Below are 17866 nucleotides of genomic sequence, written 5' to 3'. Positions count from 1 at the left end.
GGTTGAGAACCACTGGTATAGACATATTCGTTCACATAAAATCTATTGGCGTGCGAAGTTTGGGTGTGACAATGGTACAAGAATATAACGGTCAAAACGCCTTATTCACGACAGAGGATTTCTGACACATTCTGACAGCCGTGACGTTTGAAGTTGTATGACTTCCGGTTGTATCAGTCAAAGCCGAGAAAATGCGTCGTCATAATCTCTGGTTCCGTTTCAGATACTTTTGACGTAAAGCGTCAATTTGACATCTTTCGATGTAAATACGTCCATATGCGTCGGCTTCGATTTCGTATATTTATGAGACAATAAATCAAAATGACTGACAACGGTACTCACGTACGTCAAATTTTCCTATCGTCGGGAGTACACAATACGAGGTATCCAAGACAAACCACTCTCTTTACGCAAAATGTATTTGCACGTGTTCATGCCTTTGCAACGCCACACCAATGGACTGCAGTGTATATAAGGACGACGAAATCGCTATATTCAATCGCACTTACATCAGCAGTCACATGAAAACACTCGAAAGCAGATAGATAAGCCTACTCAGTGATTGCCGGTCTTCGCTGTTATACTTCACAAGTCTTCTGTTTAGTTACAGGTTAATCTGCTGCACTCACGTCCCGCGGAAGCTATATCATATTGTCAAAGATTAGTAAAGAATTTTATTGAGTTACATCAAACCATGCATTGCCTGCGTACTATGATGGCGTTATTGGCCGTGATACTATCTGCCTCTCTGGTTTCCGAAGCAGTGCCGTTAAGCCCGTGGTCTCTGCAACAATTGATCAAGTAAATATCAGGACTCTTGGTTTAATGCATTTCCGTGATATCCGTTTTACACGTATATTTGCAGACAATCGAACTCAAATTTGGGTGGCATCAACCTTGACGTTACTGGGACTAACGACGAACAATCAAGCGATCGAGGATTTGAAAAACGCTACTCGAGCGCCCAACTCACTTCACAAAAGAGTCAAAGCAGAGACAGAGCAGCCGTCCGAAAGCTGTTTTCTTTGCTCGTCGGGAAAAGGTACGAAAATATGATATATGTTCGTCAACGCATGTACGAACAACCTTGTTACATATCATCAATTCCTAAATCATTAAAACCAGCGAGGCAGTTGTAACACCGTAGCACATGAGATGGGCAATATGGCTCGTGACCAATTGCGTGCGTGCGCCCCGCTGAAGTCTCAAGTGGCAATATGAAAAACGTTGATAACAATAGCGTGGAAATTTTTACTAACTACAACGACTTGATAAAATTCTTTTTTGAGATCTCGTTGAAGGTAGATGGTAGTCAAATACTGGTACATTGGCCCAACTCCGGCGACCTCATAATGCATCGATGGATAAACATTCGAATACTACGCAACGGAAATTTTGAACTTCGCATCACGAGTAGATTGGTAGATTGGTAGCTGTTTACCACGTGAAGCAAATTATTGTGGTCACTCTTAACTGGTCAGTGATGCAGTCCTACTTAGTCGAAGATTGGTGCGTGCTCTGGGTATAGGCTATATTTATTTACTGTGTGTGTTGTCAGGTAAAAATCACCATTGTGTATCATGCATTGTATTCAATATGAAATAGAACGAAAGATATTTCCTTTCTACCATCGGAGGTAAAGCAATATGTTTGTCATCCATGCGTTGCTGCATATTTATGGATAACAATTTGAAAGGAAATTTCGAAACAAGACATCCTACTCATAGGCACAATCGATTAAATAATGAGCTGCCAAATAAAGCAATATAATTGAAAAACGTGTTTTAGGCTGCATTAAATGATGCCTACCTTCAGTTCGTCTTTGCGAAAGAAAGTAAAGTAGGCTTGTTCGCGTTTGGCATTAGCCATTAATATAATACCCAAACATCTGCGGAAGCGGAATTGAGTAAAGATTGCATTGCGTTGTGTTTCCGGAAATTAACAAAAGTAGAATCAGCAAATTTATAGTAAGAGGTCGCCCCTCACATACTCCAGTCTCCATTTGAGGCACACACAAATTTTATCCGGAATTTTTACAATTTTATTACTAAATTGGACAGGATAACCAGCTTTTGAAATCTAAATCCTGATTACGGTGTTATCGGGCTGTGTTTAAATTAATGTTTTGACAAGCATCTTCATCAATCTAATTTTTAGATATATGAATATACATTCTATCCAATTTTTAAGTCCCTTTAATCAAATAATAAAGATAGGCATTCTGACTATTTTCGATTTGACGTTTTACCGCTTATAATCATAATTATACCAATAGGGTGGCCTGCGAACAGTTTTGATTCTGAATGCGCCATCCCGTCGTTGGAATTTGCCCACCCACTGCTATGCACTGCACACTGCACATGTCAGCAGTACTATTACTTTAACGCGCTAAAGATATACACAATGTACAACAATCTAATATGCCAAACGCAATCCGATAAACACGAACAGATAGGGCAGTGTTTAAACGAGTAATCGCAGTCTATTAATCAAACATTCTCCAGATCTTTCTAGTATTTTATTAACAATCAATGACATCATTTTTCACAGGAGCGCATCGTCTGCGGAAAAGCGGTCTGGAGCGAACTCCCTGGAAATCACCGACTTACCATCCTCAGCTTTTTCTAACGTCCACGGTTATCTTTTACTCGCTGGAGCGGTAACAGACGATATCGTGCAAGAAGCGCTGGATAGTGACAATACTTTAACAGATGACATATCTAACTGACCACCGACACAGAGCAAGACGCACCAGCTAATCAATTCGTACCAACGATAATTTTTTTTTTCCAATGTCGTATTCTATGAATATAGAAATTGCACATAAAATATATTTTAGACTTCGAACGAATGCGAATTTCTTCGCCAGGCGTGCGACTCTCAGTACCATAGTATGTTGTGAAACATTGTGATGACAGACAGCAAGATAGCGCTTGTTTGAAGTGCGCTTCCAGCGTTTCGAGTAATAGGTGATGTTGCTTCTTGGAGCCAATTCAGAAGTGACGGCTTGTCCTGAAGGGTGGCTTCTGCTCCAACTACTTCCAAAACCTTTGCGTGGTACTTGTTCAAGTAGTCAAGCTAAAGTAGACATATAGCGTTACCGAGCACGAGAAGCACCAGCTGAGCCAGAAATTGCGAGGGACCACAAACGTTGTGGCAGCATATTATGACATTAATCTCATATCGTGTGATGTTCATGATGATCGACATGATAGCAGTACTGACCAGACCCAGTATCAGATTATGCTCGGCATAAGGAATAAACACGATTCATTGAAACCTTATCAAAGTGTCATTACTTACATGTGAGTGTTTTATAACATTCGTTGATTCTAACCATCCAATTACTCACATGATTGCCTACATATCATAGTTAGATTACAATCATTGATCACATATCACATATAGTTAATTCGAAGTTTACGAATGTACTCTTGTGAATGAGTTTTCAATACCATTACGAGAGGAATAAGGAACCTTGTATACGCAATGCTCATTCTTATTATCTCCATCAAGTTGTGAACAGTTACTTCTTCGCTGTATTAGCTTATTGCAAGGAAAAGTGTAGCTATTACTCTTATGAACTCCGTAATCGTAGCAATAAATATCCCGGAATCCATACCTGGAAATCACTAAGCAAATTGATATCGATCATCTTTTTTTGAAATGGAACCATCGTTACAACTTCGAAGGTCAGATAGGCATACTCTCCGAAAGAATACTGAAAGAGAATACGTTTCCGTTAAACACAGCGAAGCTAATTAATCCGCAAAACGATATTTTGAAGATGAAATATGCTGGAATATGCATATCAGTAAAAAATATATTTCTATACATCACCAGTGAAACGCTCTTACCCACCTTTGTGTCTGCCGGCACAACCATAGCCATATTTTCGTGTCGGATTCCAAATTCACCATCCTGGTAATATCCGGGTTCTGAAATTACACATTTGACATATATATCAGCATTCAATGAAAGACATAGATTATCCATAGTTGACATAATCGGAAAAATGTATACCTATACTGGTGAACATTCCCACTTGAAACGGGTAACCCTCCGCCCCAGATGTCCCAACTCCCGGCGGGTCTGTAATCAGTGACAAAGTAACGTATAAGGTAGCGTTTTATCTAGTCGCTGACTCAAACCAGAATAGGATATTCATTACATTCATGAATTGTCAAATATTGTCCGACCCCGTGTCCCGTTCCGTGTCGGTAATTCAAACCAACTTCGTACAATGGCAACCGCGCCAACACCCCGATATCGTTACCATCCAGGGAAGACGGGAATATGGCTGTTTCAACGTCGATAACTCCAAGTAACACACGCGTAAAAGCTTCCTACCGAAAGAGCATTGCGTAAACGATCGAAAATAAATGAATCTATTTCGAGTTGTGTCACTAATGTCACTGCTTTCTACTTTACAAAATTAAATTCAAAGTGTAAGAAGTGTGGGTAGTTTTGCCTTTAAAAGTATAGTGAAACTAGTGCAGTATTGCGTAAGTACTGCAAGTAGGCGAAACCTACTTGAGTACTCCGGGAAAGTGGAAGTAATTCGTTACCGAGCACCTCTTAGATCAGGGGTGGGCAAACTTTTGAGCTCGCGGGCCGCATTCAACATATGAATCCATTCGCGGGCCGCACTAATAAAAATTAGGATTATAAATCAAAACGCAATATTGGTATTTGTCTATTTGATTATATAGTGAGGACATAAAGATAATATGCTTATTTAAAACAAACCCAAGATTGCTTTGATGATATCGTACATGCGTCAGAAACAGTGGCAAGATTTCATAGGCTGGTCAACCTCAATAACCAATATGTCAAAACTATAGTGATGAAAGTCAGTTGTCCTGATTCTTAGAACAGGATTGAAATTTGAATCTGTGAAGAGCGATCTGTTCATATAGATTTACTAATTCGGCTTTTGATTCAGTTCTAGGACACACAATGCTGACAGCATCATAACCATGTAAGCTTCAAACACCCTTCCACTATGTGTAGATAAAATATAAATACCCTTATTCTACGCATATAGAGAGAACGAATCTACCTAAGACACGCATGAATCGTGTTTTGTAAGCTCATCACAGAAATAATTAAAACTGAAGTGACCAATCTGGAATCACACTCGTGATCCGAATTATGTCGATCTCGTTTAGGATTTCTGTGATGTTTAGCAGTTGATACCTTTCAAACGTCGTCGGCCTTGAGATCGGGCTGTCGCGCCAGAAATCAAACATAAAAAAATAATATAGGAAGTAATTACCTTAGAACAGTGGTACTCAAACTTGTTAAGACACCCCCACCCTATGATGATGAAAGATCCCCCCTCATCGTTATATCACAAAACGCAACCATGATGCTGACCAACCTAACGGATAGTTTGGTGGCATGGAAGGTTACGACTGTGGATGCAAGATTTTTTAAATATGAAATTCAGAATAAATACAGAGCGATAATCATGAATTGGAAGTGAATCGCGCGGAGCGCGAAAAAACTTTTTCAGGTTGAGCTCAGCTTCGCGACCCCCAGTTTGAGAACCACTGTCTTAGAGTTATCATGGTCAAATATACTAAGAAAAAGTTTATTCACGTCCCGGTATTCTTTCGATTTTTAATATGCATTTTATTAATATTTTTATGAACTTTTTTTAGACTCTCGCGGGCCGCACAGAACGGTGTTGCGGGCCGCATGCGGCCCGCGGGCCGTAGTTTGCCCACCCCTGTCTTAGATACTTAGATAGTTATTTTTTTCATCATAGTCGTTTCTGATATTGAGCATATTTCGTAGTGGCGGGCTGATTTTCAATCCGACTATAGTACTATTCCTTCGACTGCCTGACAGCCTAATAACAAATGTCGGTTTCCATCACATATTCCTCGGTAGAATATGGATGCCCACGAGTTGGATGTAGTGCGTTGGCGATAATTGCTCCAGGTACATCTTCCAAATCAGGGGCGGGCAACATACGGTCCGCGACGGGATTTCGAGTGGCCCGCGGAGAGTTTCTATCCTGGAAGTGTAATCTAATCTGAAAGTATTGACAAATGTTATGCGTCACAGCATAAATTCAAGTTTGCCAACCCGAGAAAGATGGTCATGAAACTACTTGTTCTGTTCGGACCTACATATATTTGCGAGCAAGCATTTTCGACCATGAACATTAAAAAGACAAGGCGGCGTTCCAATATAACTGATGTTCACGTGCAGCCTTTACTATGGGTTTCTACATCCCAGATGCAGCCAGAGTTCACAGAAATTGTTGACAACTTTGATCGACCGCAGATGTCAGATTGATTTCAACAGCCATGACAGTACATTAGGTTGTTGTTTATGGTATTCAATGTGTTTGTCGACCACTATGGTCATGGTCATTTACACCAGGCTGATATAATCCTTATTTTTGATTCCGTAACTGTCGACTTTTGGCACGGCCCACTTCTAGGCTTTTTGTAGGTTATTAAATTCAGTAAATATAATATTTGGTGTCTACGCTTTAAACTTAAAGTTTACATTAAATGCGATATATTCATCTTATAGGTGGATGAATACGCAAGTAATGTATCGCTTCTGTAATCCGGTCCGCCAAGTACTTCATTTTTCCATATCAGGCCCGCCGACCGGATAAGTTGCCCACCCATGCTCCAAATGAACGCAATCATGTCAGTCGGCCCTAATCAAACTAGCATGTTTTTTGCATAAATAGGCTATTCGCTGTACAAACCTGACCGATTTAATATTTACTAAAAGCCTTTTCACTGACAATGTTCAGGAGCGGTCTTAAATTATTACAAACAATGAACGTTTTTATCAGTATGCCATAGTATTGTCACGACTGTTCAATTGTGCGTAGCGATTCGCTTCTTTCCATTACTCGCATATAAAAATTTGAAGTAAACTTATAGGTTTGATTATTGGAACAAGCACAGACGTGTAGCGAAAACGGGCGAGAAAAAGATATTGTCTCAATTTGACAAGTATGGCGAACGGAAGTCAAACAGCGGTGGTCGGTGAGCGACGTGTTTCTTACTTTTCCGAGCATATCCTCAATTCGTCTCTGGCTACTTGCAATACTTACTCAAGTAGTTGTTTTCAGACTTGACAGCAGTTTTTGATGCAAAACTACTTACATTTTACAGTTTCGCTTTTGTAAAGTAGAAAGCAGTCCGGGAATTGGCTCATATCTCTTTTGAAAGTGAACTTATAATATCAACTTGTCAAAATATAGCCCGTGTGTGATGTTGGAGAAAAATATATTTTCGAAAATTGCTTTATTTGTAGTGTTATCATTGGTCGGTCGTTTTGCGTTGTCGCAAGGAGGCATATGGAAAGTACCCGGCTCTTCTAAAAGTATGCGATGCCTCCAACCAAATATATTTTATAAAACCACATATTGAAGTACTTTTCCGACCGTGCATTTTATCATTCTGCTGGACGTAATACTAGCATGTGTTCGAAATAGCTACTTCCACTTGTACCTGAGCATTAATTTATGGCATTACATATAGTTCTACTTGAGTATTAATGCTGACTACTTTGAACACCTGTGTAGTCAGAATTTAAATTACAGAAAGACTAATTCCCAGTCCTTCCGTAAATACATATTGTATCAAAAATCTTGTGGGTCTACCTTTTGAAATTCAGTAGGATTTCCAAAGTGGATAGTTCTAGTTACATCGGTCGTTCCTTCGTAATACTGACCGCCGGAATCGATCAGATAAATTTCTTGTGTCGTCAGGTTCCGGTTGTTTCCCAAAGCAGTCCTATACCGAAAGCGACGAGGACATCAGCGTATCATAAATAAACATGTTTTGTATAGCGAGAATGCCTATACAAACGCTTCTACACGAGACGATATACAAATTTATCTTACCCGTAATGTGGTTGAGCGGCGTTCGGACCGCTTGCGGATATGGCTTCGAAACTCAATCCCTTGCTGCGGGATTGGTTCAATCGGAATTGCTCTAACCGTTTCGCGCCGTTTTTTTCCGTAATCGCGCCGGAAGGCACATTTTGCTCAAGCCAGATGATGTATTCAATAAGAGCCACGGCGTCGTATACCTACACAAGACGGTGTCGAAGTAGTGCGCAACTTTAGGTATACGTTCTCGATATTACAAACATATAGGCTACGCCATTTCAGATGAAAGCTAAGTAATCTTTAAATTAATGTCAGCGCTTTATGTACCAAATTCGTAAATCAATGTCTTACATGAGCGCGCTTCATCGAGTCTCTTTCCACTGCGTTCTTGACAGACTTGGGCACTTTCATGGGCGACTCTGTCTGGATCTGACGTGCCTGCAAATTACAAGACACAAATGCAGGGCAGGCTATCGCAGTATTGGACAAGGCTTCCGACGCGAGGTCAGCGTCCACAGTATTCTATATGCACTTTCGATATCTCTGAAATACTCTCTATTTTTATGTTCCCAGAAAGAGAGATATACCTATACCTAGAAGCCATACATGTAAAGGCACATACATTAATTCAGGCATCGGCAACCCCTGGCACGCGAGATGATTTTTCTGGGCACGGTAAATTAATTGACACACACGACATATGTTATGTTTATGTTTGTTGCAAAAACTGAAATAGAAGTTTTCATAATGGAAAAAGCTCGAAGGTGACCAAAAGTTCGTATTTCAATATAAAGTAAAGAGTCTCTTGGGGCAGATTTTACTTATCTTGAAAATTTATCCGCTCTTCGCACGATTCAGTGGGACCCGATTTGCTTTTAATGTGGATATACCGCCATACCCCCAAAAATGCATCGAAAAAATCCAGAATATGCTCAGCAATGATTTCAAACTTAGGGATATCTAGACATCTCCTCTCCAAACGTGACACTCATTGGCTATGGAATCAAACACAGTGGATTTGGAAACTACAGAAGCAACCTCTAAAGATCGATCTTGGTGCGAATAATTTTTTTTTGCCATAAATTAAGCAAATTTTAGGTACATTAAATGATTGCTCTTGTGCGGTAGTGACCAGAATGTATACCTTTCGCCGCCCATACTTTGACAACCACTGGCGTAACCGACGCCGTTAGCAGCGTCAGATTAGCGGTTGGTGCAATTTCTTGCTTGGATCGATAAAAATGACAAAACTAAAAATGTCTGGCACGCCATTTATTAAGATTCTTTAAATTGACATATTTTGGCACGCTGCACACGAAAGGTTGCCGACCCCTGCATCATAATTCCTCGTGTTATCTGGTTTGACATACAAACACAACGAATATGAATATGTATTGTTCACTTGTACAGTATATGTAGGCTATCTATATCGATTCTGCGCCAACACGAAGTCACGAATCTTCAATTGTGATATCACTATTGATTTACATCGCAATATGACTCCTTGGGAATTACAGTCGAAAGTATATGGCCAAAATGACTCCTGTGAGCCCGCTGTCTTAAACGTACCAAAGAATATATTTTGAGCTGGACTACATCATCATGCAGCATTTTTCGGCCTGCGGTTATCTTCACCCGAACATCTATTCTGTTCAAGTGATATAATCTGCATGTTATAACTGCTGGATCGATGACGACATTTGGAGGGGTCCAGTCATTCCATATTGTGTACATCGACTATGTCTAGTACATAGGTCCCCAACTCAAAACGTGTCGCTGGCCACTTTTCAAATTTCGTCGAGGCTGCGGGCCTCACGAATTCAATATCGAATCAAAATGACCATACAGTTTAACCATAGTGTCCTATATGGTGTCGACACAAGCAAATCTCACGGCTCAGTGAAATTGGTCTACGTCACAATTTCCATTCGGCCACAGGCAATTTGACGGTAATTTTTGACCGACTTGCCGAGCATTAAATTTGGTAAAACGGGTATCAATCGAAAGCTGACGCTGCACTGATTACGAAAATATAAATTTTATTCCGCTCATGGCCACGGAACCCCCACAATCAGCCTCAAACTGAGCCGTGAGATTTGCTTGTGTCGACACCATATAGGACACTATGGTTTAACAACCACGTTCATAGCACTTTTCGTCAGTACAACGCTGCGTGCTCTCCACCGTGTGCGACGAGCATATAGTTACCACAAAAGAAGTAGTATTTTATCAAAGAAATACAAATACAACAAATAATATCATGATCATCATTTTCATTCTATTTTAAACTATGAGCTGCGTACGATACGCCACAACATTTTTCAGAGACTAGAGCAGTGGTTCTCAAACTTTTTAAGACACGTCCCTTTTTATGACTGTGAAAAGTTTCGCTCTCCCCTTATCCTGATACCGCAAAATAATAAATAGAGCAATCAGAATGCTAGCAATCCCAACGGATAGTTTGACGGCATGGAAGGTTATGGCTGTTGATGAGAGAATTCTGGAATATGTAATTTGGACAATACACAGAGCAATAACCATGACATGGAGGCAATTAGCGCAGGGCGCGAAGAAAAATCATCTAACTGCGGTTTCGCGGTCCCTTTCAGATGCTTTCACGCCTAGACCCAAGGGGGCGCGCCCCCAGTTTCATAACCACCGGACTAAAGAGTCGCAATCGGGGTTAATTGATATTTGTAGTAAATGTCTCTCCTCGCAAAGCTTGATCATGTGGAAAAGCCTCAAGTCGTTTTCTATATAGTCTGGCCGCCTGGGCCATTGCACGTCAAGAAAATACGCCCATTCATGCCAGCTAATCCTCCCTCCGTGGAACGTTATTACCATCGCAGAAGCCGTATCAGACTATGCGTTAGTAAGGGATAGTAATGTTGGACACAGGGGAATAGCTTATTCTGAACAACGACCACAATATTTTTAAACTGGGAATTCAATTTCAGTATTTCAAAAGGCCTTACCAAGCGTTCTTCCGAAATCTCAAATCAGTTGGCGGGTCGCAAAATATGACCTCACGGGCTGCGGCCCGCGTGTTGGTGACCCCTGGTCTAGTGCAAGTCGTCCGAAAGTACATCCTACATGCTTATTCTAAAGTACTAGGACAATTATGACATGTTAATTTTACAAATTTTGAACAATTGTTTTCTTTTGAATTGGTATTTGAACATCACATGTTGTTTTAAACCAGCCATTTCGATGCGCGGTGATGCAGATTTGCAAACTTACCAAGTATGGACAGTCGGACACAGATATAGGAATATGCACTATTTGCGTTATCGAAACTTTACCTCTTCCACCGCACTGTACATTCCGTAAGTAGTGCTCGCGGAGCTCATCCAAACCTTCGATGAGTTATCCAACGATAGTATTTCGTTTCGAGTCATTTCGTATTCCGCGATCTCCACACACATACCATGAGACTCACAATCTGAATTTACGATTGCAGCAATAGACACAGAGCTCTAAACGGGCCTGGCACAGGAGTATATTACTTGCAGGCTTCAAATGATTCGTGACTTCAGTCGACACTTGAGAAGTGTTTAGAAACAACTTTATGCTCGTGTGTCCGATCAGAGCATACGACGGGAAGACAGGGGTGTAAGGTATGTCATTGCCGCGTAGATTGAACGTCCCTGTGTTGTGTATATTGTATAAGCAGGATTTTTCAACCGAGTCAAAGCGACTATAACTATAACATATATTGTTGGCGCTTACAAGCAACTTCGTCCAACATGGATAGCAATAGAAAATCGGCATCCACAGATTGCATTCTGTCCCGGGCAGCAGTCACTTTCTCCTGACAAAATGGAAGTTGAAAAATATCACCGGCAGTATTTGCCGTAAACTAAATTGGTGAGGTCAGTACTGAGCGCCGGTAGAATATGCGTCTGTCGTCACAACTCACAATCCGCTATATAGTCGCGTGCGAAACAAAGGTGATTAGCAAATTTTTGAAACGCGCAACTTGCCGTTCGAGACAAAACAGAACGAGCCTCCATACTAGATAATGCCGATAGCCTCCTATCTACTATAATTGCACTTGAAGAATGGATTTAGTATGACATAAATTCAATAATGTGTTTACAAAGGATCGAGGAGGGCTGTAGTGCTTTTTCATCCAATTTTGCAACAAATTATGTAAATAGGAAGTATAGATAACCCGCGAAACAGTGATCCTAAACTATAGATCAGTGCTTCTCGACCTTTTTCAGTTCGCGAACCACCTTTTAATGCAAGTTTCAATGCGCTATGTGCAGATATGATCGAACGAATGAGAACGTAATTCAACGCATCAAATGCGTCGTGTGCCGCCATCAAGTGACAATGCTCGATAATTCGGAAATATGAGTGTATCAAGCAGATAAGAAATAATTAGGTGTAGATAGATGTTGGGTGGGTTAGATGTAGGCTAAATATAGATGATTACAGTTTGTGGATTTAAAAGAAAAAATCAAGAATAATAACCTGAAATAAATCACACTGATTTGAATCAGCCTGATTGAAAGCAGCGCCCTATTTACAAACGAGAAAGCGCGTATTCAATCGTCTTTTACGTCGAAGATAAAGCGGTTATGACGAGTAGCTTGCATGGCGGAGATTATTTTCTGACCATAGCCGCAAATCGGGATGGATTGCTGCATTTCTCGATCAACGTTCACAATCAAAATGACCGGCACGATAATCTGGCTATTATGAGCACGGAAACGTAGCGTGCGGCGCTTATGGGCGCAAGAACAGTTCAATTTAGAGGAGGCGAACGTGTAGATAATGTGTTTGGCATATTTGGCAAATTGAATAGAAATCTGTACCGTTTAGAAATTCTTCGCGACCCACTGATTGGGAAGCACTGTCCTAGACAACGTATAATTAATAACATTGACAATCTACAATAAGATATATTGAGACTTTCTAAAAATTTTTAGTCAATTTCACACTGATCAAGCCATAGAATATAGATGAAAGGAATTGTTGATAAAATATTTCAAGTGGATAATTTGTGCTTACACCTGACCTATACCCGCAAATGTCTTACAGATGTTATTCCGAATCTCCACCGGCATTACAGCTGGCTGCCCCTGGTTGTATTGGGCTGAATTTGCATACTAACCGCCCAAGGTTGTCCCGCGTACTCCAAAGGAAATACTATGATCTCAGTCCCCGCTGCTCCTGGACGGTCGGTCCATACGATGTCCACAAGATCCGGCAGCGATTGAATAAACGTGTCACCATGGTTCGAAAAATACTCAAGGTAATATTTCCAACGATCTGAACGATAATTCAGCACCACAATTCTCATTTGATTGACACACAGCTCATATGGAGAAGTAGTATGCGTTGCGTTCTTGGGCTATGTAGACAGTACGATCTGGGTACTCGAAATCCGCTTCATGGGCACGACTATTATAGAGTTTTAAACAATAGAACCGCACCAAAACGACAAAAATATATTTTAGCCTGCAACAGTCCAACTTATAGTTCTGCCTATCTAGCCTATATAAATATATACCTCGTTAACTCAGAGGTAGCCTAGTGTCCGCAATAAAATCTTGACCTTTCTAATTGATAAATTGCCTCTTATGGAGACATCGAATATCTCTAGTTGCAGGAATCACAGAATCGATGTTATCTAAGGCACTGCACGCGGCTTTTCTTCCATTTGTTTATCTTCTTTCGATTCACTCAATTTTTTTAATAAATTTTGCAAGCCTTCCAGCCTTTTGAGAAACTAAATAATATAGTGTGATTTTATCGATGTTACTCTTCACGAAGTTCTAAATCAACACAAGTTACGCGTAGCAATGGTTTTGCGGTGAAGTGTACCCAGACACAGACAGTAGCGTATGCTGACTTAACTATAAGCGTTTTAGTGACGCAATGCTTTTGTCGGGGACAGTGTGCTAAGAGCTTGTGCAGATTGTACACAGTGCAAATATTTTTAATTGTTGATTGAATGTCCAGATTATTATTTTCGCCATGTAAAGTGATGAATCATAGGATGACTCTTAAAATATCTTAAATGTATGTTGCATAAAGTCAGCAGATATCTCATGGAGAAGTGTGTGGACATTTCGGCGCAACAGTCAAAATACCCGTGTCCGTACAATGTAGCATAAGAGTTTGGGAGCCGGAATATAAATATGAGTGTATATTTACTTATAGAAAAGACGAACGGGTTAGCTGAAATAGTCAATGGAACTTGCGAAATCTCCACGATCCATTCTTCTATACTGGGGATGGTAGCAAGACCTTAAAATATAAGACCTGAAATCATTGAAAGTTGTTGATATTCACACTTCCGCGGAGAGGTGGTCGGTAACGGAGTACTTTTACTTTTTTGGTACTTTAATTTTACTTGTGCATTCTCAGACGGGTGTGTTTTTAGACTATACTTCTCCTTCTCACAATTTTTTCCTTTCTAGACTTGGAATTTGTAATGTAGAAAGTATTTTCGGAATATGTATCTATCACGTCTATGAGTGAAATTGTCATAACAACGGGGCGAAATAGCCACTGTATGATGGAAACTGTTGGTGCACATTGAAATATCTAAAGTAGCCGTCTTCGATTAACTACTCTATAATTATGCAACGTCTCTACCAAATCTACTTACTTCAGTTCTTTTCATATCTTCATTTTCTACTTTCACTTGAAATATAGTTTTGACATGTCTTGTAAATATCTACTTCTACATGTAATTAATTGGGAATTTTCGTTGCTATTTTCACTTCTATACTTGAGTTAAGCCAATGTCGACAACTTTCACCACTTCATGGCTCCATAGAGAAATCGCTGATAACATTGCCCTCAAACATACCAGATTTCATAAGAGTCCAATTATTATCCAGCTCGCTTTCGGCCTGATCGAAATACCTCCCGTCTGCCCACAAAGCCGCTTGCGTGCTGGTAACTACGGCAACTCCTTGCGATCCGGAAAATCCGGAGATCCACTGTCTTCGTTTGTACCTTGGTGCAACATATTCGCTCTGAAGATATCTAATGATAATATCGTCGACTGCAGACACGTGGGACACTGTTCTGTTACCAGATGCTCATCCTCTGAGGGAATTATATAAACGTCGACGCCTGTACGTTCCATCTCCACACGCAAGGCATGAAGCCGATCTGTCGTGCTTATCGCCCGACTATGGGCCGTTCCTCCCTATATACATCGTAACATGAATTTAGAATTCTAGATCAGCATATATACATCACAGGTAATGTTGGTGCCTACATATAGGTCTCAGTATTGCGTGACTATGTGGCAGCAGTATATAGTTTAATAACCTATACCATCACTAACAGGCTACAGTTATTTATGATTGACGTCCTCGTCGTGCCACCCAAACCTAATTATTAGATATTTAGCAAGCTGGACTCGGCGATCAACGGTTCCATATAGGTACAGACGACCCCAGGTGTTGGTGATGGCTAGGGTTTCATTTAAAACAAAAATCAATTCAAAACAAACAAGTTTAAAACAAGGCCCTAATTTAAAACATGTTTTTATTGTTTATTGTATTTGTTTAAAGTCATGACGTCACCAAAATTCAGTGGTGACGTCATAGCGGATTGACATTGACAATTGAAAATATAGGGTAAAAATAGCTCCTCTGACAAAATATATGTACTATTACTGTTGAACAGACTATTTTGAGGGTTCCAACCATCCCATATCGATATACGTCGGCTATATCGGGTGGTAATTGTCCGTAGGCTCATACAACATGTTTTTTGTAAAGTATTTACACAACTATGGCATAATTCTACTACTTGAAAAAAATAATTTATAAAGGCCTTTTTTTAAAAACACTGTTTAAAACATGTTTTAAACAAAGTGTTTTAAAACACCGTTTGTTTTAAATGCAACCCTAGTGATGGCAATATCTGAACTTTATACTACGGAAAACTTACTTGAGCAACATGATGGGAGACGATGGCGAATCCACAGAATACTGAACGTTCAAAAGACGAAATAATGAATTTTCCAAGACTTCAACATTATATATTAACAAACACATCTACGAATCTTACCTGAGAGTATAATCAAGGATCTCTGCATGGTACAGGGGATTACAACTCTCTAAATTCCAAAGATATAACTTCGTTTCAATATTCTGACTTATTCTGTCTCCGTCAATAAGTTTAACAAAATGTAATTTACAGTGCTTATGCTGATTATGAGTGCAACAGCATCGTAACTGCATTGCAATTTTTGATTGTTTTCCTATAACCCGATGGGTTCAGAAGCGATGTTACGCAACTGCATCGATTGACAGAAATAAACAAATTTTTCGAAAAGCTGTCTCACAGTAAAATACCCATGCGAAATGTACATTCTCTTTCTCCTGTATACTACATCCTACCAGACAGTATCTTGCATGTGAGACCCATACCTAAAAGCTATAATTTAATCGCTTCACAAACATTTCTACAGCAGTTCATTGTGTGATATGTATGCACACTGCTGCGCAATGCATGCTTGTGTTTGCGGTGCTGTCATCTCGCTCCGGCATCAGAATTATTAATCGTTTGAATGATAATGGTGTAATCGGCAATAAAATGACCACGTCACGTTCTCAAAGTGATTGCTGTGATGTCTCTTTATGATTTATATTGAACCTCTCAGTCAAAGTCAGCTAATTCACGAATTGCTGGGAAATACGAAACTCAGTAAACCCTCACCTGGGGTTGCGCATGAGCAAGCAATTGATACAGAATCGTGGAGCTAAATGATGTATGAACGGATGAGTGATAAAGAATTAGAGCATTCTAAGTTGAGCAAAGACTCGGTTAAACTAGAAATAATGAGCAAGGAAATTACATTGTCATGTTAAAAATACTAACTGAATAGCCAAATGAGGTTTTTGAAATACAGTTGCGGTATAGTTAATGTTTACTCGCAAGAAATAGCACCCTGGTGGCCTAAAATTTATTCATGTGAGACCTCTATATTCTCGTAGGTCCCCGACAGCTGAGGCTCATCAGATGAGCTAACTTTTCAAGGAAGGAACCCGAGATTTCGAATGGCACTCTGGTATAAGGAATGTGCCACGTCCCATTCATCCGGTCCAGTGATGTCGAGCATACGTCCCGCGAAGCATCACTGAGTAAATGAAGGATGGTGACATCATCCAGCGTATTTCTAATTAAAGTTGAGATTTGTAATAAGAAATACATATATATTCTCTCAAGATAGGAAATATCGAACATGTTCAATTGTCCATATATGCTAGGGTTACCATACGTCCTCTTTTGAGAGGATTTGTCCTCTTTTTTGACTTTTTTGAAAGTGTCCTCGGAGGACGCCCTTTTGTCCTCTTTTTTCGAGATTTTGTCCTCTTTTTTGAAAATTTGGGTCAGATTTAGAGCAAATTGCGAGTGATATGTCGTAAATTAGCACAGAAATGACGCTCCGGCGGGTATTTCGGAGTGAAAAACGGTGATTTTAGCTCTGAGCGAAAAGTTGACCTTTTTTTTTAGTCAGCCGATCACAAGTGGGAAAAATTAACCGGTTTTTGAGAATTCTTCTCCGGTTTTGCAAGTCTTAAATTTCTGAAAAAGTGTTCTCTTTTTAGATTTCCAAAATATGGTAAGCCTAATATATGCCACGTTATAACCGGTAGACGGCAAAGCTGCATTTTTGTTTACTTCAGTCGCCGTTTATAACAAGTCGGTGACATCAACGTCGAATTGCGAGAAGGTAACAAAGTGGACGCCGAGTTAGGAGGTTTCAAGAAAATGGACCGAAAGGTAGTTATTCACCTATTTATACCTACCGCGGCCAGCTGCAGTTTGATCTCAATGCAGATTTTGCCTTTCAAATACACCGAGCTTCCTTTCCCTGTCTGCAGCCAAACCTAGAAAGCACAACTCGACTGTCTTTATGACGTCACTATGTAAATAGAAACAAAGAACGTTGGAAATGAATTTCAGCGACGCAGCGTTGCTCAAAATATGGTAAAACTGCTGTAGGCCTAC

At 40.1% G+C, this 17866-nt stretch overlaps 2 protein-coding genes across 5 annotated transcripts; one reads left to right on the top strand and one right to left on the bottom strand.

Annotated features, from left to right (window-relative positions):
- The first annotated feature begins 509 nt into the window (after positions 1-509).
- On the top strand, positions 510-2847 carry LOC145449048 (uncharacterized). The gene is made up of 3 exons (XM_080327517.1): positions 510-801; positions 866-1042; positions 2551-2847. Exons 1-3 carry the CDS (start codon positions 695-697, stop codon positions 2726-2728), a joined length of 462 nt encoding a protein of 153 aa, XP_080183643.1. The 5' UTR covers positions 510-694; the 3' UTR covers positions 2729-2847.
- Positions 2757-17802, bottom strand: LOC145449047 (xaa-Pro aminopeptidase 2-like). Of its 4 annotated transcripts, none has more exons than XM_080327515.1 (17): positions 17665-17802; positions 16833-16991; positions 14931-15047; positions 14703-14871; positions 14042-14134; positions 12996-13153; positions 11603-11684; positions 11380-11520; positions 11176-11315; positions 8225-8311; positions 7886-8073; positions 7643-7775; positions 4172-4346; positions 4024-4092; positions 3862-3938; positions 3623-3721; positions 2757-3078 (listed from the first exon to the last, which is right to left on the bottom strand). In XM_080327515.1, the coding sequence occupies exons 3-17, from the start codon at positions 14982-14984 to the stop codon at positions 2881-2883; spliced, it is 1863 nt and encodes a 620-aa protein (XP_080183641.1). In that variant the 5' UTR covers positions 14985-15047; positions 16833-16991; positions 17665-17802; the 3' UTR covers positions 2757-2880. The 4 variants fall into 4 exon arrangements, with proteins under 4 accessions (XP_080183641.1, XP_080183639.1, XP_080183642.1 ...); XM_080327513.1 differs by lacking the exons at positions 16833-16991; positions 17665-17802 and adding exons at positions 15800-15840; positions 15920-16775; XM_080327516.1 differs by lacking the exon at positions 16833-16991 and having other exon boundaries at positions 17665-17750.
- Between the last annotated feature and the right edge of the window lie 64 nt (positions 17803-17866).

The sequence above is a fragment of the Botryllus schlosseri genome, chromosome 10 (genome assembly GCF_051294905.1).
Source record: "Botryllus schlosseri isolate E-star chromosome 10, Bs_hap1, whole genome shotgun sequence".
NCBI classification, from domain to species: Eukaryota; Metazoa; Chordata; class Ascidiacea; order Stolidobranchia; family Styelidae; genus Botryllus; species Botryllus schlosseri.
The sequence above is the reverse complement of the archived record's forward strand: the minus strand, read 5'-3'. Positions and strand labels throughout refer to the sequence as shown.

Bases quoted from the DNA above. Each gene is read 5' to 3' on its own strand.
- LOC145449048 (XM_080327517.1), top strand. From the start codon at position 695: ATGCATTGCCTGCGTACTATGATGGCGTTATTGGCCGTGATACTATCT. The intron at 802-865 runs GTAAATATCAGG...GTATATTTGCAG, and splicing joins TCTCTGCAACAATTGATCAA to ACAATCGAACTCAAATTTGG. The intron at 1,043-2,550 runs GTACGAAAATAT...CATTTTTCACAG, and splicing joins TCTTTGCTCGTCGGGAAAAG to GAGCGCATCGTCTGCGGAAA.
- LOC145449047 (XM_080327513.1), bottom strand. From the start codon at position 15,947: ATGCAGAGATCCTTGATTATACTCTCAG. The intron at 11,685-12,995 runs GTTAGTATGCAA...CCATTTTGTCAG, and splicing joins ACGCGGGACAACCTTGGGCG to GAGAAAGTGACTGCTGCCCG. The intron at 8,312-11,175 runs GTAAAGTTTCGA...TGTAATTTGCAG, and splicing joins TGTACAGTGCGGTGGAAGAG to GCACGTCAGATCCAGACAGA.